Genomic DNA, 22055 nt, shown 5'->3' with positions numbered 1-22055 from the left:
CCTGGTGGGCGTGCCGGGTGGATCCCGGTCGGGCGCATGCGGGAGTCTGTCTGGCTGTCTCTCCCTGTTTCCAGCTTCAGAAAAATGAAAAAAAAAAAAAAAAAAAAAAAAAAATATAGCAGGCATCATGTCAGAAACTCTGTAAGCTAGAAGAAAATGAACACCTTTATCATGAAAATGGAATAATAAAAATATTTGATATAGCAGGTAATATGTTGTTTTTTTTCTCTTTCAAAATGGTGCTTACTCGAATCACAGAATTCAGGTCTTCAATTATATTCCTGTTGATGAGAATTGCATCAGAATACTCCGTCAATAACTGGAAATTCTCCAGTTCTACTTGTCCTTGTTTAAGGAGAATTTGTATTGTCAAATTCAACTGGAATTTCACTTTCTCTTCCTGTAGTCTAAATTGAAAAAGAGTTCAAAGTAAGTAGTTGTACAATATTTCTATTTTAAATTTCACCTATTATCTGAGAATAAAAATCCAAACTTAAACTTCCTTCAGCTGAAGGATAACATGCTGGAAGTTAATGCAGAAAGTATTTTCCTAATGAGTTTTCTAGAGGTCTCTATGAAATGTCTTCTTACTGAGACGGTATCACACTTGGGCTGCTCAAAGAATGGTAGGGACAGAAACGCATTCAGAAAGTTCCACTTAATGATTAAAAAATATTAATGTAATTGTGATCGTAAGTGGAAGAAAACAGAGATGCTACCAACTAACAAATCCATTGAGGTTCATTACAATGTATGACTTTTGATATTATATTAACAATGTTCAATCTATATGCTACTTACCAAGTCTATTTCTGGGAAATACATATTTATCCTTATAGCCTAGACCTGAAAATGATGTATAATGTTGAATTTGGGGACACCAGGGAAGTATTTATCAATGTGTCTACAAATATAGCCAAAAGTAAAGAAAGAACAAAACAGTGTCCCCATCACTCAGCAAACTACAACAAGCCTCCCTAAAGAAAAAGATATTAGCTGGTTAAGTGTCTAAATGGAAATTTCTTGGATATCTGCTTAATTTTTCACACAGTTGTTCATGTGGCTTAAGCCCAAAAGTAGTCATCAGCAGAAACAAGCAGATGAAAAAATACTAAGATTTTTCCAAAAGTACCTATTTGTTATAATAGCAATGGAACATGTGGGCAAATTTCATTCTGAAATAAGGTGTTATGTAAAAATATGAACTTTTCCAAAAAAATTCTAAAGCCCAAGGAGATAGATAAGTCTCTGCTAGCCAGCTGTAAGCCAGTGAGGGGGCATTCTTCCCCCGTGATAACACTAGCTAACTTAGCCTTTGAATAAATAAAAATGAGTGAAAGGTTCCATTTACATCATGAGTTCATTGGACACCCTTTCAATTTCCTGTTGCACTTTCTCATCCTCATCAACTCTCCGCCGGAGGAAAGCCGCCATTTCCATTAAGCCAGCTGCTTTCCGCTTAACCTGAAGAAACCAAACCACAAACATTTCAGAACACACAGAGCTTTAGAAATAAAAGCAAACTGATTTCTAGAGAACCTTTAAAAACATACATCTTTTAGTTTTGTTACAAAACCTTAACAACCCCACCTTTCTAAGAGATTAATAAAAATTTAAATCCCTGTCATTATGTAATAATACAAGCTATTTAAAACTCACGTGGTACATCACATGAATAATTTGAAAAGTATCAAATTTGCTTCTGGCTGAAAATTAAATACGCAAGCAACTAGAATTTTTGTTTTAAAATTTTTGTTCTCATCACCTTAGATAGAATTGTAAAATCACAGATACTTTATCAAAAATATGCCAACCTGATGTCTGTGGCACTGAATTGAGGGAATTTGGGGAAGGTAGGCAGGGGGTTGTCAAGAAGCAACAAGAGGAAGGATTCTCTTTCTAATTAAACACACCCTCAACTTGTTACTTGTTGCTACATTTAAAAAATATTCTAGCAAAACTAGAAAGCTGTTTCTTGTAAAATATAATTCTAATCTTTGCAAAAAGAGATGAGAACTATTCAAGACCAAGGCAGTGAAGAGAATGGAAGCTATGTCTACAACAGTGGTTGAAGGGAAATATAATGCAAGCAATAAATGTAAGCCACATACGGAATTTTAAATTTTGTAGTACCCACATTATAAAAAGTGCAATTAAACAGGTAAAATTAATTTTATTAATGTTTTATTTAACACAATATATCCCAAACATTATCATTTTAAACTGTACTAAATATTAAAATATTTCTATTATTTTTTAAAATTATTTTAAGTCTTCTAAATCTGTGTATTTGGTACTTACAGCAAGTCTCAATTAGGACTAACCATATTAATTTCAAGTAGACAATAACCACATGTAGCAAGTGACCACCATTTTGGATACTGTGGGTCTATGTAAGTACACCAGATTCATACTTAGCCCTCCGTAGCACTAAAGTTAGTATTTTATTTCATCATTATTCCTTTTTTTTTTTTTTTTTTTTTGTATTTTTCTGAAGCTGGAAACGGGGAGGCAGTCAGACAGACTCCCGCATGCGCCCGACTGGGATCCACCCGGCACGCCCACCAGGGGGTGATGCTCTGCCCATCCGGGGCATTGCTCCGTCGCGACCAGAGCCACTCTAGCGCCTGGGGCAGAGGCCAAGGAGCCATCCCCAGCACCCGGGCCATCTTTTGCTCCAATGGAGCCTTGGCTGCGGGAGGGGAAGAGAGAGACAGAGAGGAAGGAGAGGGGGAGGGGTGGAGAAGCAAATGGGCGCTTCTCCTGTGTGCCCTGGCCGGGAATCAAACCCGGGACTTCCGCACGCCAGGCCGACGCTCTACCACTGAGCCAACCGGCCAGGGGATCATTATTCTTATTAATATTACTAACTACTACCCTAGCAGGAAAACCCAAATAATTAGGTTTTCTGGAAGTATTGACCACTCTAAACTATATATTTTATATTAGTACAGTAAATGAAATAAAATAAAATAAAATGTTATTATATACTTTCTGTTCGTTTTCCACTTTCACTCGTCTGGTCATACAGAAATGATCCCAGATCAAGGGGTCCAAGCCTTCTGGCATGAAATTAATATTGTCCATCTCATCCATGGCCTTCATTAACTGGGCAAAGTTCTCTTGATTCAATTTCCCAGATCCTGGTCGCTCTCCAAAAGGCACATTACTGGTCATATCTGAGTGCGTTTTCAGTTTGGGAATCCTGGTATTGTGAATAAAAGCCCAGTTTCACATTCTCACACATATATATAAAAAAAAATCAATGTTAAATAATAATATCCTCAGCACAGGTATGACATTGCATGACACTTTTCTTTGGCACTTGAGGGAAGATGGGTGGAGTATTCCAAAGAGAAAAGCACCTACTTTGACCTGCTTCCATATTCTCTGAATCCCCAGACATGACCAAGGCTGGACTACAGATGTCCCTAACTGTTGTAAGCACTGGCAAATTTGCTAGATTAGAAAACGTCTCCCTTCTTGAAGAAGAGATAGAGTTTCCTGGACAAGCAAAAATCACAGGAGTTCATCACCATTTAACCAGCTTTACAACAGTTAAAGTGTCTTCTTTAAGCAGTAAAGGAAAGGCCATAACCAGAAATAAGAAAATATGAGAATTGAAATATACATCTTTCTGTGTATTTTAAGCTGGCAGGTAAATGCCCAAGAGAAGAATGGATGTTCCCTTGTTCTGTCCCACATCTTCTGCTGATATCCTTTCCGCAGGTGAGTAGCTTAAACTATGTTCAGATACATACACAACTTGAGAAGTGCCTCTTTTTATCTTCATTAATAGATTAGTTTTGTTTCCCTGGGCTGTGGCTGGGATGGGACTTCGTTATCAAATACTTTATAATATGCCAAGAAGTTACTATTGTTATCTTCTTTCTCTAGATGAGAAAAGTAAAGCTCTGAGAGAAGTTATTAGTCCAAGGTCATAGGTCTGATGGTGAAGTTAGGATTTAAAGTTAATTCTGTTTGACAATAAAAGTTATGCTTTTTCCACTGCTGCCTTCCAATATATGAGAGGTCTCGCTGCTTTCTTCACAAGGATTATTATAACTCATTACTTTACAAATAGAGAAATCAAGATACTATATAAGGCATGTTCTAAGTTGCATGTAACCTGTCAAAGGTGAGAGAATGAGTTTGTATCTCAGACACAAATGAGCCTATACCCCTGTGACAAACTCCTGATTTGTAGATTACATTTGAAAATTGTGGAAATATGAATTTATAAAAATTTGGAAATATGCAAGAATGTAATTCTAATGCTACTCTTGGTATAAAAACCAGATATTTCAGAACTCTTTTGATCATGGTTATTTTCAAGCATTTTTCTGGCATTTTTATTTCTTTCTCTTTTTTTAATTTCAAATTGTAAGAGAAAGTTTATTCAGAAACTTACAGAGGTAGTAGAAGTGAGCCAGCTAGGCTGAGTGGGCTCAGGAAACAAGTTACAGAATCAAAGAAGGGCCCTTGGAGCTTAGAAAAAGAAAGGCAAAGGTAACATACCTGTGGAAGGGGCGGGGGAGGGAAAGGTGTGGGCACACTCCTGAGAGGGAGAGTGCCTATACTGGCATTTTTCAAACTTTGTGTTGAACACAATCACATGAGATGCTCTGAGAAAAAGTTATTTGTGGTTAAATAACTTTGGAAAACACTGTTTACTCTACTTTTTGTACTTGGAGATCCATTGGCCAAAATAAAGTTTTGCGAAGTTCTTGTAGAGAAAACTTTAACTTTTTTTTTTTAAACCCAGCATTTTCCCAAACTTATTTTCTCCTGGAAGTAATTCCAATTCATATACCTTAGGGACTCATATTTTCTGGAACACATCTTAGGAAAGACTTTACAAATGTATACTATCTATGATTTAAGAGGAGCTACTTTCTTGTATAAAATAGCATTTATAATTGCACTATGCTTACCTACTTTTTTTTTTTTTCTGTGTGGGAATTTGGAGGCTGGTCAGTGGGAAGTTACATCCACGAGACAACACTACACCAGTACTATGATCCCCTTACTCTTTGGCTTATAATGTTTGTGTGGATAGCAGTCTGAATGCAGAACACATATAGACACTGCAATTAGACACAGATGAAAACTGCACACATTGCGTCAACCATCTTACCTACTTATTATTATTATTATTATTATTGTATTTTTCTGAAGTTGGAAACCGGGAGGCAGTCAGACAGACTCCCGCATGTGCCCAACCGGGATCCACCAGGCATGCCCACCAGGGGGCGATGCTCTGCCCATCTGGGGCATTGCTCTGTTGCAACCAGAGCCATTCTAGTGCCTGAGGCAGAGGCCATAAAGCCATCCTCAGCGCCCGGGCTAACTGTGCTCCAATGGAGCCTTGGCTGCGGGAGGGGAAGAGAGAGACAGAGAGGAAGGAGAGGGGGGGTGTGGATAAGCAGATGGGCGCTTCTCCTGTGTGCCCTGGCCGGGAATCGAACCCGGGACTTCTGCACGCTAGGCCAACGCTCTACCACTGAGCCAATCGGCCAGGGCCTTACCTACTTATTATTATTATTATTTTTTTCATTTTTCCGAAGCTGGAAACGGGGAGGCAGTTAGACAGACTCCCGCATGCGCCCGACCGGGATCCACCCGGCATGCCCACCAGGGGGCGATGTTCTGCCCATCTGGGGCATTGCTCTGTTGCACCCAGAGCCATTCTAGCGCCTGAGGCAGAGGCCACAGAGCCATCCTCAGCGCCGGGGCCATCTTTGCTCCAATGGAGCCTCGGCTGCAGGAGGGGAAGAGAGAGACAGAGAGGAAGGAGAGGGGGAGGGGTGGAGAAGCAGATGGGCGTTTCTCCTGTGTGTCCTGGCCGGGAATCGAACCCGGGACTCCTGCACGCCAGGCCGATGCTCTACCGCTGAGCCAACCGGCCAGGGCCCTACTGATTTTTAAATAATGAATTCAATGATTATTTTGTATTGCCCACCTTAAGATATAAGGTGTCATGTAGAAGATGTTAGACTAAATATTTCCATAATTGGGAGAAAAAACTGAAATGTCATAATATTCCTGTTCACTTACAAACTTTTCCTCAGAAAAGTGATTACAAAGGAGAAACAAACCTTGGTCGGCGCTTAAAGAGTTTGTAGAGTGCATCCACCTGATGACTGGGAAGTTCAGAAAATTCCTTTTTAAAGCTGCGATCTAGAACCTAAGCACAAACAGATCATTGCCAGTATTGCAATTTTTTCAAAAACATTTGTTGACAATACCCTTTAAAATGTAGGGTTGTATTATGGAATGGTACACCTAAAACCTATGTAATTTTATGAATCAATGTAATTCCAATTAACTCAATAAAATTAATAAGAGTAAAAAAATATAGGGTTGTATTACTTTGATTTTTAAAATCCATGAAAACTTGGTTTATAAAGTAGACTTGTTAGGGCAGGGGTCGGGAACCTTTTTGGCTGAGAGAGCCATGAATGCCACATATTTTAAAAAGTAATTCCGTGAGAGCCATACAATATGTTTAACACTAAATACAAGTAAATGTTTGCATTTTATGTAAGACCGACACTTTTAAAGTACAATAAGTCTCTGAATTCCTTTTAATAATGTTATTATGCTGTTGCTAACCAGTGATGAATAAAGTACTTCTTATCATTAATGCGACTTCTGGTGCTGCATGGTTTTGCTGATGGCTTTGTAGTCTGGTTGATACGTGGTGAGATTAAGCTTCATGCAGGCGTTGAGACTTCCATCCATTAATGCAGGGGTCCCCAAACTACGACCCATGGGCCGCATGTGGCCCCCTGACGCCATTTATCTGGCCCCCGCCGCACTTCCAGAAGGGGCACCTCTTTCATTGGTGGTCAGTGAGAGGAGCATAGTTCCCATTGAAATACTGGTCAGTTTGTTGATTTAAATTTACTTGTTCTTTATTTTAAATATTGTATTTGTTTCCGTTTTTTTTTTGTTGTTTGTTTTTGTTTTTTACTTTAAAATAAGATATGTGCAGTGTGCATAGGGATTTGTTCATAGTTTTTTTTATAGTCCGGCCCTCCAATGGTCTGAGGGACAGTGAACTGGCCCCCTGTGTAAAAAGTTTGGGGACTCCTGCGTTAATGTGATTGTAGGTTGGTCTTAACGTTCTTTAGATGTGAGAAAGACAGCTCAAATGCATACGTAGAGCCAAACATTGTCAGTACAGCAATACTCAGATGCTGCAGTGTGTGGTATGTGATGGGAAGCGCGTTCCAATTTTGACAATCAGCTGGTCCGCGGGTTGAAGTTTTTTCATTTCTCCCTACTTGTGTTTGCTCGCCAACTCTGCTTGCTGTTGTGCAAGTCTTTCCAAATCTTCATTCAGTGACTTGAACTTATTCATCCACATGTCTGAGGCCTTCAGGTCAGCAGCTTGTAGCTCAAAATCTCTGACAGAGACACCAGGGATGTAACTTAGGTCAGTGCTGTCCACTGCACACTTGTATGGATGGGTGATGAACTTAAAAAGATGAGTGCACTCATGAAATTCTCCAAAGCATGCTTTGAATGACTGCAGAAGATTAGATGTGAAGCCCACTAGCTGCTGGAGATCAAGATGTTGAGCAGGGTCACTTGCTGTGCATGCATCTTTAAACTCTCCCAGTTTTTCAAATTGTAGTAAATGACCCGTTTCAATGTCGGCTATGAAGAGTTCCAGCTTGTTTTCAAATGCAAACACTGCCTTGTTGAAGGGATAAGACTGTATTTCCAACGCCTTGCATTTTCACATTGAGCTAGTTTAGATGTTCAGTCATGTCCACGAGATAGTAGAACTTCAGGAGCCACTCAGTGTTAGCTAACTCAGGATGCTCGACATTTTTCATTTCAAGAAAAGTCCAGATTTCGCTGACAAGCTGTGAATGGCTGAGCACCAACCAACGCATATTGCTGTGCAGAAGAAGACCAGGATAATTATTCCCAACTTCATCCAGCAGTGTTTTATTTTTATTTTTTTTGTATTTTTCTGAAGTTGGAAATGGGGAGGCAGTCAGACAGACTCCCGCATGCACCCGACTGGGATCCACCCGGCATGCCCACCAGGGGGCGATGCTCTACCCATCTGGGGCATTGCTCTGTTGCAACCAGAGCTATTCTAGTGCCTGAGGCAGAGGCCATAAAGCCATCCTCAGCGCCCGGGCTAACTTTGCTCCAATGGAGCCTTGGCTGCAGGAGGGGAAGAGAGAAACATAGAGAGAAAGGAGAGGAGGAGGGGTGGAGAAGCAGATGGGCACTTCTCCTGTGTGTCCTGGCCGGGAATCGAACCCGGGACTCCTGCACACCAGGCCGATGCTCTACCGCTGAGCCAACCGGCCAGGGCCCCAGCAGTGTTTTAAAGTGGCGATCATTTAAAGCTCAGGCAACAATAAAGTTGACCACCCGAATGACCAGCAATATCACCTCACCAAGCTGCTCACCACATGTCTGAGCACAAAGAGCCTCCTGATGTAGGATGCAGTGAAAACTTAGGTTGGGTCTCTTTTCATGTTCATGAAGAAGCGCTACGAATCCTGTTTTTCCCCACCATGCATGGAGCACCATCAGTACATACCGAAATAAATTTATCCATCAGTAGATTTTTTTCTTTAGGGAACTCAGTGAAAGACTTTAATAAATCCTCCCCTCTTATTGTCTCTTTCATAGGCAAAACAGCAAGACTTTCCTCACACAGTGTGTCACCGACAGCATACCTTGCGATCACACTGAACTGGGATAAATGGCTTACGTCTGTTGACTCATCCAAAGCGAGAGAAAAGAATGGTGCTGCATTTATGTCCTTCATTCGTGTTGCCTCAATTTGATTTGCCATCATGATGGTACAATCGTGAACAGTTCTTGCCGAAAGAGGCATGTCTTTTATTCGTTTGATTATCTTGTCTTTATCTGACAAGTCATCAAAAAGTTCGTTGGCAACATCAAGCATGAATGTTTCGGCATACTCCCCATCTGTGGATGGCTTTTCGTTTCTCACAATTGCTAAAGCACCAGCAAAGATAGCCGAATTCTAGTCAACTTGTTGGGTCCAAACATGGAGTTGCTGCTGATTAGCTTGCATTCTGCACAGTAGCTCTTGAAATGCTTTCTTCCTGCTGGATATTTTGATGCAACTGTAGTATGGCGTGTGTCAAAGTGACACTTTATATTTGACCGTTTCATCAATGCAATTTTATCATTGCATATTAGATAGACTGCAGAACCTGCTCTCTCCACAAAGGCGAATTCCTCTGTCCATTCCTGCTGAAAAGTACGATACTCTTCATCTTTTTTTCCTTTCAGCCATCTTCTTCGTCAAAAGGGTTTCTGCAATTAGCTAGCTGACTATTTGATTAAAAGAAGGGAAGTTTACTTCCTGACCTCACAACGACCTGTGTACATTATGCATTATCCAATAAAAATCTGGTGTTGTCCCAGAGGACAGCTGTGATTGGCTCCAGCCACCCGCAATCATGAACATAAGCGGTAGGAAATGAATGGATTGTAATACATGAGAATGTTTTATATATATATATATATATATATATATATATATATATATATATATATATATATATATATTTATAATAGTGTTATTATTATTTTTTTAAATACTTTATTGATTTTACAGAGACAGGAGAGAAAGGGGAGCATGGAATGGGAAGTAACAATTCATAGTTGTTTCAGGCTAGTTGTTCTTTACTTGCGGTATGTGCCTTGACCAGGGAAGCCCAGGGTTTCAAACCGGCAACCTTGGCATTCCAGGCTGAAGGTTTATCCACTGCGCCACCACAGGCCAGGCAAATGTTTTATATTTTTGATGTTATTATTTTTTCATTAAAGATTTGTCTGCGAGCCAGATGCAGCCATCAAAAGAGCCACATCTGGCTCACGAGCCATAGGTTCCTGACCCCTGCATTAGGGAGTGACTGTTCACTGTGTAAGGATTTCTCAAAGATTTATTTTGAATAGGAAGCACATTAGTGAGTTAAAAATATTATTTCATATAAGAAGTCTTAGAAATCATTTCCAACCAAAGTTTTACAAAATAATAGAAGTTTCTCTATTCTATTCTATTCTGTTCTGTTCTAATCATTCCATTCCATTCCATTCCATTCCATTCCATTCAGTTCCATTCCATCTTCTTTATATACTTTTCTATGTTATTGTTTTCCATTATAAAACTGCTGATCATGGTCTACCAAAGTAATATCATGACCAATGAACGGGGCCTTCAACCTGATGTTTGAAAGGCCCCAAAGAAGTCTAGATGATCTCTCTCATTTTTGTGCAAGAGAAAGCCTAAACCAGAGGAGTTTACAAAAATTTATCTTACAAACTGATTTTCAGAAAAAACAATGGCATAGAATAAAGTTTACTCATAACTGAGCATTACAGTAGGAGAAAAATCTATGAAGAAATGAAATTATATTCATTTTAATCTCCCCTCAAATCCAGGCAACAGCAACTCGACTGTACTGGTGAGTGGGTAAGACTATGGCTCTCACTTTGTCTTGGGTAAGACTATGGCTCTCACCTTATCTTCTGCCAGTAAGTTGTCATAGTTTTCCTTGTATACATCAAGATCTTCTCTAGCTTTTCGGATGGCCTCTGAAGTCTGGTTCTATAATAACATTAGAAATAGCCAGTTGTAACTGGATATTTTTCAGAATAAACAAAAATAGTGGAGATACTAAAAAGAACAAGAAATTTCCTAGTACAAGATAAATGTGTCAGTGAGGTATCCATTGAAGATAACATTTATAGAAGTATACCAATGGGAGACTTTGAAAGAACAAACATCCGCCTGACCAGGCTGTGGCACAGTGAATAGAGCATGGGACTGGGACACGGAAGACCCAGGTTCGAAACCCTGAGGTTGCCGGCTTGAGCACGGGCTCAGGCTCACCAGCTTGAGCTCAAGGTCGCTGGCTTGAGCAAGGTTTACTCTGTCTGCTATAGCCCCCTGGTCAAGGCACATATGAGAAAGCAATCAATGAACAACTAAGGTGCAGCAACGAAGAACTGATGCTTCTCATCTCTCTCCTTTCCTGTCTGTCTGTCCCTATCTGTCCCTCTCTCTGTCTCTCTGTCTCTGTCACACACACACAAAAAGAGAAGAAACATCATCACCTGTTTCTGAGCATAGCTAGCTCTGTACTGAGTGTGGAAGTGACTGCAGGACATGCTGCATTCTTGGCATGGCAGTAGGGATGATAAAAATCCTTACAGGGGACGCCTGGACCTGGATTCTGAGAGACTGAATTTATAAAAGGGCAATGGCCAGTCCAAATAAAAAGAGAACTCTGACCCACAACCTCTGCAGCAATCAGCCCCAAACTGTCAAGACTTGAAAAATAACTTTTGGCTTTCTTAATTTTTGCCAGCATTTTCAACTTAAGACCAACCAGGGAAAGCCAATATACTCCCCAAATCAATCAATCACACAGGCTGCTGGATTTCCCCCCCTTTAAAAAATACTTATTCATTTTCCAGAAAAGAGAGAGAGAGAGAGAGAGAGAGAGAAAGGGGGAGGAGCAGCAAACATCAACTCCCATATATGCCTTGACCAGGCAAGCCCATGGTTTCGAATCGGAGACCTCGGGTTCCAAACTGACACTTTTATTCACTGCACCACCACAGGTCAGGCTAAGCTGCTGGATTTCTAATTAACTTGCTTCCAGCTTCCTCATGCCAACAACTTCAGATCAGAGGACACCTGAAAGCCTCTCTTGTTTCCATTATAAAGCTTTCCCATCCCCGTTCCTGCCTTGGAGCATCTGCCAAACACAAATGATGGTGGCTGATCCCTTTACTACTTCAAGCTCTGAATAAACAGTCTGACTATTCTCATTTGGATGGTCTTCATTTATGTCCACAGCTCCAGCTCCTACTGGTACCTTAGGGATGCTATCAGTCTTTTTTTTTTTTTTTTTTTTTTTTTTATTTTTCCAAAGCTGGAAACGGGGAGAGACAGTCAGACAGACTCCCGCATGCGCCCGACCGGGATCCACCCGGCACGCCCACCAGGGGGTGATGCTCTGCCCATCTGGGGCATTGCTCTGTTGCGACCAGAGCCACTCTAGCGCCTGGGTCAGAGGCCAAGGAGCCATCCCCAGCGCCCGGGCCATCTTTGCTCCAATGGAGCCTCGCTCCGGGAGGGGAAGAGAGAGACAGAGAGGAAGGAGAGGGGGAGGGGTGGAGAAGCAGATGGGCGCTTCTCCTGTGTGCCCTGGCCGGGAATCAAACCCCTGACCCCTTGCACGCCAGGCCTACTCTCTACCACTGAGCCAACCGGCCAGGGCTGATGCTATCAGTCTTGGTCTCCACATCTGTGAAGGAACTCCACACCCTGCACGGTTGTCATGAGTAGGGCTGTATTTAGAAGGTGCTTGGCATATGTTGCTTAAAAGACTCAGCAAAAAGTAAGTACATATGTTATATATGATACTTTAAATCATTCATTTATAAATGTCTTTTACTAATATTACCAATGAAAGCTGATATATTTTGAAAATTATGTGATGAACATTTTCTTTGTCTCTTTAGTGAAACATATTTATTCATGTGCTTATTTTTTATATAGAGTTTTTCAGAAAATATGACAGCTTTTTATTCTATATGCTAACCCATTGCTTACATGACTAGTAAAACTTAGGGTGCCAAATTGTCCAGAGAGAATATTGTTCCCTAGTGAAGAGCTTGCAAATAGCTTAAAAGGTTATATGTCGCCCTGGCCGGTTGGCTCAGTGGTAGAGTGTCAGCCTGGCGTGCAGGAGTCCCAGGTTCGATTCCAGGCCAGGGCAGGAGAAGCGCTCATCTGCTTCTCCACCCCTCTCCCTCTCCTTCCTCTCTGTCTCTCTCTTCCCCTCCTGCAGCCAAGGCTCCCTGCAAAGTTGGCCTGGGTGCTGAGGATGGCTCTGTGGCCTCTGCCTCAGGCGCTAGAATGGCTCTGGATGCAACAGAGCAACGCCCCAGATGGGCAGAGCATCGCCCCCTGGTGGGCACGCTGGGTGGATCCCAGTCGGGCACATGCAGGAGTCTGTCTGACTGCCTCCCCGTTTTCAACTTCAGAAAAATACAAAAAAAAAAAAAAAAAAAAAAAAAAAAGGTTATATGTCTTGCCCAAGTTCCTCCAGCCAGTCAGTGGTTAAAAGCATGTCTTTCCAACCATGAACCTATACGGTCTCATTTTATAAACCATATGTCATATGAAAGGTATATGGTTTTTTTAACCAAATGATTGCAGATGCAGAATCACCTAACTTTACTAACAAAGTGGAGTGGGTGCTGTCACCTGACCTTGGAGCGAAGTCCCAGACAGAAAGCCACAGAATGCACACTGTGGAGTAGCAATATGGAAGACAGGAAAGGTCTAGGTGTGTGCGCTCTTCTTAACAAGGAGCACATCTATCAGAATTGGCTGTACTTGGTTATCAGATACTAGACTTACTTTCTCTTCCTCCTTCCTTGCAAGATAGTTGTTTAGGAATGTTTCTCTGGAGCTCAATTCTTCATCCAACAGTAAAGAAAACACAAGGTTATTTATTTTCAGTTCCTCCTGTAGAAATATTTTAGAAGAGAGGAAATGGTTAATACTCCTACCTAAGAAAGGATTTTCTGTTGAAGGTCAGTGACTTGGCTCTCATCAATATGACATACAAGAAAGAGAAATCTTTTTTAAGAAAACAAGAATATAAACTGTTACAAATAACTACCAAGTTGTTTTACACTTTCCATCTGAAAGTTATCCTCTGAAAGTCAATAATTAGCATTTTTCTGTTAAAAATATCCCAAATTCATAAATTTAAACAAATTTGATGGGTTTCAGTTAATTGCAACTATTATCATTGTTGAATCCTAAATTGTTCCATTTAGGGGAGCTTCTAAAAAGTTGGCTCTTGAGTCCATTTGATATTACCTAGTAGTCTTCAATAATTTCCTCATTATCTTGTATGAAAGATGTTCTACATAATTGAACTTTAAGATAACCTGGACATGTTATCTTTGAATATATGTATCTTGATTTACTGATGTCACCCTATTAAAAAATAAATACAATAAAAAAAAAAAGAAAACTTATGAAAAAAAAAAAAAAAAGAAAGATGTTCTAAGCATTTTTTTTTTTGAGAGCGATAGGCAGGGAGAGAGAGAGAGAGAGAGAGGGAGAGAGAGACAGGAACATTGAGCTGTTCCTGTATGCATCCTGACCAGGGAATTGAACCGACAACCTTCATGCTCTTGAACAATGCTCCAACCGACTGAGCTATCTGGCCAGGGCTAAGATCTTTGTAAAATAACAGTTTCATTAAAATGTATTTTTCAATCAATACAATTCAGTTATTTAAAGTATGTAATCCAATGATTTTTAGTATATTCACAGAGTTGTACAACCATCACCACAATCAACTTTAGAATATTTCATCACTCTAAAAAGAAATCTTTTAGCAGTAATTTTCCATTTCTTTCCACCCCCTTCCCTAGAGGCCTCCCTGCCTCACCTTCAAGGCAACCACTAATTAACTTTCTGTCTCTATGAATTTTCTTATTTTGGACATTTCATACAAATGGAATTATTCAATATGTGGTCTTGGGTATCTGGCTTCTTTCCCACCTAACTACCATACATATACATATATATATATACATACATTCCCTTCCTGGTGGGCCAGTCGTTAAGGTTTATCTATGCCCGTGACTGCTGAGGAGCCACTCCTCTCCCCTGGCTCCAGGTCTTGCTGGGTCCTGGGAACAGCTACCCTTCCCTTGCCTCTTTAGCTCTAGGGATGATACTGGTTTCCCATTGTTTCTAGTCTCTGTGTAGTTTCACCATTCCTTGCTGTTTCCCTGCTTATACCTCAGTAAGGAGTACCTGCATTAAAATCTCTTAAATAAAACCCTTTCAGTATACCCTTCCTGTTGGGATGCTGAGAATACAAAGATCCTCCTGAAGGTTCCTTTAACTACCCTCATTTTTTTGGTTGGTCCCCTTGCTTTGGTGAGAATTATCTTCTAATAACTCACTGAGAATAGGTGCATATAAATTTTTGAGACCTTGCATTTCTTAAAATATTATTCTTTTGGCCCTGGCCGGTTGGCTCAGTGGTAGAGCATTGGCCTGGCGTGCGGAAGTCCCGGGTTCGATTCCCGGCCAGGGCACACAGGAGAAGCGCCCATCTGCTTCTCCACCCCTCCCCCTCTCCTTCCTCTCTGTCTCTCTTTCCCTCCCGCAGCCAAGGCTCCATTGGAGCAATGATGGCCCGGGCGCTGGGGATGGCTCCTTGGCCTCTGCCCCAGGCACTAGAGTGGCTCTGGTTGCAACAGAGCAACACCCTGGAGGGACAGAGCATCGCCCCCTGGTGGGCAGAGCGTCGCCCCCTGGTGGGCATGCCGGGTGGATCCCGGTCGGGCGCATGCGGGAGTCTGTCTGTTTCTCCCCATTTCCAGCTTTAAAATTAAAAAAAAGAGAAAAAAAAGAAAAAAAATATTATTCTTTTTCTCTTACACTCAGTTGATAGTTTAGCAAGGTATAGAATCCAATGTTAGGAATAATTTTCCCTCAGAATTTAAAGGCTTCACTCTTTGGTCTTCTTGCTTCTAGTTACTGCACACTTAATTTATTCTCTCTGCTGAATCAAATTAAGCCAGATTTTCCATCTGATCTTTTGGGCATGTGGATTATCCACTCATTTAACATACAGATGAGCCCAGCCCTTTGCTAGTTGCTGAAGATATAGGAGCTTATAGTCTTGGAAGCATTAAAAAAGCAGTCTCACATAAATTAAAATTCAATTATAATAAGTATTAGAAAGCTAAATAATAAAGTAGTATATAATAGGAAGATCTAACTTAGTTTGAGGAACTAACTTTTAAGCTGGGGCCTGATAGATGAATAGATATTGGCCAGGATGCAAAGAAGTTGGCAGAGAATATTACTAACAGAGTTGGAAGAAGAAAAAACTGGTGTGTTCAAGGCACAGAGTTGGGAGTGTGGCAAGTGAGGAGGAGGGTGGCACAGATGAGGCAAGAGCGGGAGCCAGGGTCAGAGCCTGCAGGACCTTGGTGCCAGAAAGGGGTTGGTTTTGATCCCAAGAACACTGTGAGGATCTGGAAGCTCCTTTGAAAAGTAAGTTATACAGTTAAACTTGTATTTACCTGGTTGACAACCATTTCTGCCTTCACTCTCCTTTCAAAGAGTTTTTTCAACTGTTCATCAAAATTCTGTGTGCTTTCTTGAATTGAGTTTTGAAGTTTCTTTAATTCTGCATCTAAAGACTGAAAGGAAGTCAACAAAGTTAACATTTAGGAATTTCCAATGCTCCTAGAAAGTGGTGTTCACATTTTGCTACAAGGGAGTGGCAGGTGGTAGGCAAGTCTTGTGAGGTGTTCGGGGCCTTCCGGCCTGCTTCAGAGATATCCCACCTGGATCTGTGAGTCTGAAATTTTTTGCTTAAAAAAGATAGCACTGAAAAAAAAAGTTAAAAATCACTATTACTAATGATGCAGATGGCAATAGTCCTAGTAAAACAAATCACAACAAATCTTTCCAGAAAATTCTGATTTTACATAGGATAGAAATTTCCAGGTATACAATCAGGCCTGGGAAAAATATTGAGATTTTGTAAAAGCCATGAATATATCTTCATGGAATTTTTTAGATTTTAAGGAAATAGGAAGAGAGGAGATATATATTATATAATATATATATTTTACACACACACACACACACACACACACACACACACACACACACATATATATAAAACACGGGGAAATGGAATAGATTCACTGAGCAGCTCTTAGAACCTAACAAAGATTAATATATATATTCTCTCTCTTTTTTGTTGTTGTTGTTTGTTTTGTGTGTTTTGTCCCTCTAAGCAGTTCTCCATCAGGGGAAAGAAATTCTATGCCCTTTAAAAAGATATTCCACCAGGACATATTACTAAATACACAGTATGTAAGTGAAAAACTATAAATTTTTATTTTTAAAGATTTAGAACAACATCTACAGATCAATTCTAGATATATTGTTACAATTTTTGTATTTAAAAATTTTGTAACTTTTAAGTTTTGGGGCCTTTAGCAAACCTAGTGACCCCTTGCTTGAGTCAGCGACCTTGGGTCCAAGCTGGTGAGCTTTGCTCAAACCAGATGAGCCCGCGCTCAAGCTGGCGACCTTGGGGTCTCAAACCTGGGTCCTCCGCATCCCAGTCTGATGCTCTATCCACTGTGCCACCGCCTGGTCAGGCATAACTTTTAAGTGTTGATATGACTTTAAATTTACAGAAAAGTTACAGGAATAGTACAAAAAATTCCCATATACTTTTAACTAATTAAGCAGTTGTTAATATTCTGCCCCATTTGCTTTATGACTTGCTCGATGTATGTCTCCCTCCCCTCAGTCCTCCCTGCTTTCCTCCTCCTCTCTCTCTCTCTCTTTTTTTTAAAGATTGAGAAGAGAAATTGGAGTGAGCATAGATTATTTTCTGCAGTTTTTTAAGGAGACACTGAGGGGTGGATTGAGAGGAAAGTGGGATCAAGAGAGTTGTTTTAACTCTTTATTTTGAAATAAATTAGGACTAACATAAAAGTAATAGGAATAGTCAAAAGAATTCCAGAATCCCTTTTCAAGGGAGTCTTCTTTCTTTTTCTTTTTCTTGTGTATAGGATGAGGGATGTGCACAGCGTAAAAGATTGTGCATGTGTTTATGTCAGTTGGAAAAACTGATGCTGCAGGAAAGGGGGCAAACTGCTGGAGTAGCAATGCTGAACGGGTGAGACGGGGTGGGTCTAGGGCACGAGTGGAGGACCAGGCCTGGGGGCAAACTGCTGGAGTAGCAATGCTGAACACGTGAGACGGGGTGGGTCTAGGGCACAAGTGGAGGACCAGGCCCGGGGGCAAACTGCTGGAGTAGCAATGCTGAACAAGTGAGACGGGGTGGGTCTAGGGCATGAGTGGAGGACCAGGCCTGGGGGATGCCCAGTCATTGCATTCATAGGAAACAGCGAGGCAGGAAGATTCTATGGAGTCAGTGCAGGAGGGTGAACGATGTAGAGGCAGAAGAGTAAGGAAAATCTATTTTAATCGCTTCTCTTCTCCAAAAGAAATGGAAAATAGGGTGATGGGGGTTAGGTGTTGGACGTTGGAGGATGGAGAACATGTGAAGTGGTCCCTTAGGACCTGGTTACTTAAAGTGTAGTTGATTTATTAGGAGCATCTGCACCACCTGGTTGCTTGTTAGAAATCTGAGGATGCTTCCATTTCCTCAGGTTGATGGAATTCAAATCTGCATTTTTTTTACAGGATCCCCAGGTTATGTGCAGTAAGTTTGCAGGGAAATGGAATAGCATACTGTGCAGCTCTCAGGACCTAACAAAGAGTAAGGCTGTTAGAATGAAACCAGTTAGTATTTTTTTCTTTACCCACTTCAGGTGCAGATGCAGAGAAGGCCAGGTACAGGGCTTAATCAAGGCTGGGTTTTCCCAGGTGAGTATAACCAAGGAGCAGGGAGGCAAGGGTGTGGGCAGTACACTATCTTACAGTGCAAGACCATGGAGTAAATACCGCCGCTAATTTATATTCCGACTCCTTGAAATCTTTGCTGCATTCAAAACTACTCACTTTTGGCTTTCAGGTAAGTACTATCTTGGGATAAAATACAAGGCATTGTTAGAAGACTGAAGTGAATAAACACAGGACAGGTTAATAAAAGGTTCAAAGAAATTGATTATGAGATACAGCCACTATAAAGCTGGCAAGATGTCCTGACTCAAATGACATTATGATTTTACTTTCTTCACAGAGGAATAAATATTACTTATTTAGTTGTATACCAACAGCTTTTATATCTCCATTATAACTATAAACAAATTTATTTATTTATTTTTTTTTTACAGAGAGAGTCCCGAGATAGGGACAGACAGACAAGAATGGAGAGATGAGAAGCATCAGTCATCAGTTTTTTGTTGCGCGTTGCGACACCTTAGTTGTTCATTGATTGCTTTCTCATATGTGCCTTGACCGTGGGCCTTCAGCAGACCGAGTAACCCCTTGCTTGAGCCAGCGACCTTGGGTCCAAGCTAGTGAGCTTTGCTCAAACCAGATGAGCCCGCGCTCAAGCTGGCGACCTCGGGGTCTTGAACCTGGGTCCTTCCGCATCCCAGTCCGACGCTCTATCCACTGCACCACCACCTGGTCAGGCTCTATAAACAATTTTAATGTGGAAATGATTTTGGTGATGGAAGTAGATAAAAGTAGGAGAATTGCTTTACAAAAATCTCAAGTTAGAACTGTAATGTGTGTGCTGCACTGAATGTGTCATTCTTCTCTCGACTCCTTTCCTTGAGATTGAGAACAAACCTAGCAACAATATTACTGAACTCAAATAGATGTAGATGATACAGAATAGTGTGCCTTGAACATACTATATTAGATGTTCATTAAACATTTGAAGAATGGATGGATGGAGAACCAAATAAATTGTAATGAATTAGAAAATGCTGAAGTCAATAATGACTAAAAAAACCCATTGAAACACATTCTTTTCATTTTAAATTGTTCTAACTCCACCCACCTCCCCAAATTCTCTGGAAAATTTCAGTTGAAACAATCCTTAAACTACTAAAGACAATAAGCAAATCAAGAACACTTAATTAAAAATATATTGAAACAAAACCCTGGAGATGGTAGGGTATAGTAATTCTTTGCTCTTCTGACCTTTCTATACTTATCCTTTTCTTCATTTAAGTCCTTGACTTTTTTCTCATAGTCTTTGAATTGTTTCCTTTCCTCTTCAGTCCACAGAGCATCAGGCTTTGCCATGAAAGCAGGTTGAGGAATCACCTGAAGAAATAAAGGAAAGTGTATACTGCAGCGTAGACCTACACATAATAGTGTAATAAAAGCTCAGAGTTACCATTTCAGTTAAAAACAAGAGCCCTTTAACTTGGTATAATTCTTCACACTGGCAAGACAATGACCTGACATTCTGACCAAAAGATAAGAAAAAAATGTTCCAACTGTTTTTCTGTAACTTAAGCAAGGCTGGGCAGTTTGGGATGTACCCAGTCTCTAAGGTGACAGGTTTGGAGGTGTGTGTTGATATCTCATAGCTAGATCTATGCCTGAGCTACAGGGACGCCTACATCAAGTATCAAAGAGAACGTTTCTCCAGCCTCAGAGACACACCCAGTAAAATGTTTGACCAACTCTCTGGGCACCTCGTAGCCCATCTAAGTTGACATATAAAATAAACCAGCACAAGGTTTTAGTTGACCAACCTCATTCTATTAAGCCAGTCCTATTCCAAATAAGATAAAATATGATTGGGTAGGCATCTAAAAAACGAAAAGAGAACGTTTCTCAGAAGAATAACAGGTGCAGCATTATCCCTGCTTTCAGTAGAGACCAAAATCACTGTGATTGTTTGGTTTTATTTTTTTGCTTTTTGTCCGATTGGAAGGCTAGTCTGCAGTTTCCAATATCTAATTTGCCTGACTGTGATATGTTTAAAAGGTACTGGAAGGTTGTGTATTTGTTGCTATAGAATTTCTCAAACTCAGGTTCATATAGACAAAGATGGTAAAATTTAAGTATTGATAGTTCTTTTCACCCCATTCCACCTTCCATAAGGATGTCTGGGAATCTCACCATTCTCAAAATGTCTTCCTTCCTGACTTCCAGAACTCCTCCCATCATGTCCATCAGGGCTCGGTTTCTGGTGTCAGAGGCCTAGGAAAGAGCCAGGGTCAGCAAGAGTAGCTGACCGAGAGATCAAACCCTCTGGTGGCAACATGGGTAGCTGATGTTAGAATGACTGCATTTCGGATTGGGGAGGTGAACAGTAGCATGGACGGGGAAAGGAAGGAGGCCAGTGAGGTTGTAGTGACCTCTAACTGTGACAAGTGTGTTGATGTATTTCTATAGTGTAGTTCAAGTACAAGACTATTAAAACAAATCAGGACTAGGTATCCCTAAAGGAAAGAGGGTCTTAGGTAGTGAGCAAAACTGCATACCTGTGATTGATGCCATTGCTCCATTTTATGGGTGTCAAGCAATTCTATTTTGGCTTTTTGCCATGGTTTAACATGTTTTTGAACAGAAATCTGAAAGAAAAGAAATATAGTTTCCTGCATTATTCTTACAAAATTCAACCAAACTTTCTATCCATACACCAGGAGGAGGGATCAAGGGGATAAAGGAACTATCCATATTTCACAACCAATTTCCTGTTTTGGAATAACGATGAGGTTTGAAATGAGCAGGTTGTAAAAATAGATTGTTATTTCTCTAGCTCTCTAAATCCATCTCTGTCACTAAAGAAATTATAACCGGGAACCTGATTTAGATTGGAGGTAAGGGGTCCAAAGAAGTGTCATCTAAGCCAAATCCTGCAGGATGGAGGTTTGATTGATCAAAGCTTCGGATATTCAAGGAATTGTGAGAATGCAAGTGTGGCCAGAACAGAACAAGGTGGGGAGAGCAGAAAGAGTGACGGGGTCGCCTGACCAGGCGGTGGCGCAGTGGATAGAGCGTCAGACTGGGATGCAAAGGACCCAGGTTCGAGACCCCAAGGTCGCCAGCATGAGTGTGGGCTCATCTGGCTTGAGCAAAAAGCTCACCAGCTTGGACCCAAGGTTGCTGGCTCAAGCAAGGGGTTACTTAGTCTGCTGAAGACCCGTGGTCAAGGCACATATGAGAAAGCAATCAATGAACAACTAAGGTGTTGCAACAAAAAACTGATGATTGATGCTTCTCATCTCTCTTAATTCCTGTTTGTCTACCCCTCTCTCTGACTCTCTGTCCCTGTAAAAAGCAAACAAACAAACAAACAAACAAAAAGAGTGACAGGGTCCACGGTGGGTAGTCAGAAAGGGTTTGTGGGTGTAATCTTGAGTGAAATGAGCAGCCACTGCAGGGGTTAAGCAGGAGAACAAAATGTCTGGTTTACAAGATCACTCTCCTAATTGTAGAGTAAGCAAGTTGGGGAGGAGGGAGTTAATTATGTACATACAAAGTGACTGCCCAGAGCAGGACCTTGGTGGAAGCAGCAGAGTGG

The 22055-nt window shown here is 40.9% G+C and overlaps 1 protein-coding gene and 1 non-coding gene across 6 annotated transcripts in view; both read right to left on the bottom strand.

Annotated features, from left to right (window-relative positions):
- CFAP43 (cilia and flagella associated protein 43) overlaps positions 1–22055 on the bottom strand; it is a 121720-nt gene that overhangs the window by 5806 nt on the left and 93859 nt on the right. For 4 of the 5 annotated variants that reach the window (XM_066355479.1, XM_066355480.1, XM_066355481.1 and 1 more), the window contains 10 exons: positions 21013–21102; positions 20648–20728; positions 19715–19840; positions 16150–16269; positions 13448–13555; positions 10532–10618; positions 6099–6187; positions 2992–3205; positions 1352–1464; positions 248–407 (listed from right to left, as the gene is read on the bottom strand). In XM_066355479.1, the coding sequence (XP_066211576.1) occupies positions 248–407; positions 1352–1464; positions 2992–3205; positions 6099–6187; positions 10532–10618; positions 13448–13555; positions 16150–16269; positions 19715–19840; positions 20648–20728; positions 21013–21102 (1188 nt within the window). The remainder of the gene's footprint in view (positions 1–247; positions 408–1351; positions 1465–2991; positions 3206–6098; positions 6188–10531; positions 10619–13447; positions 13556–16149; positions 16270–19714; positions 19841–20647; positions 20729–21012; positions 21103–22055) is intronic. The other variant, XM_066355482.1, reaches the window with a different exon arrangement.
- Positions 4950–5126, bottom strand: LOC136385169 (small nucleolar RNA SNORA23). Its single transcript, XR_010747772.1, has one exon. It is a non-coding gene; the product is annotated as a small nucleolar RNA SNORA23 (small nucleolar RNA).

Source organism: Saccopteryx leptura, chromosome 13, assembly GCF_036850995.1.
Source record: "Saccopteryx leptura isolate mSacLep1 chromosome 13, mSacLep1_pri_phased_curated, whole genome shotgun sequence".
Classification (NCBI taxonomy): Eukaryota; Metazoa; Chordata; class Mammalia; order Chiroptera; family Emballonuridae; genus Saccopteryx; species Saccopteryx leptura.
This window is presented reverse-complemented; position numbering and strand designations above follow the sequence as displayed.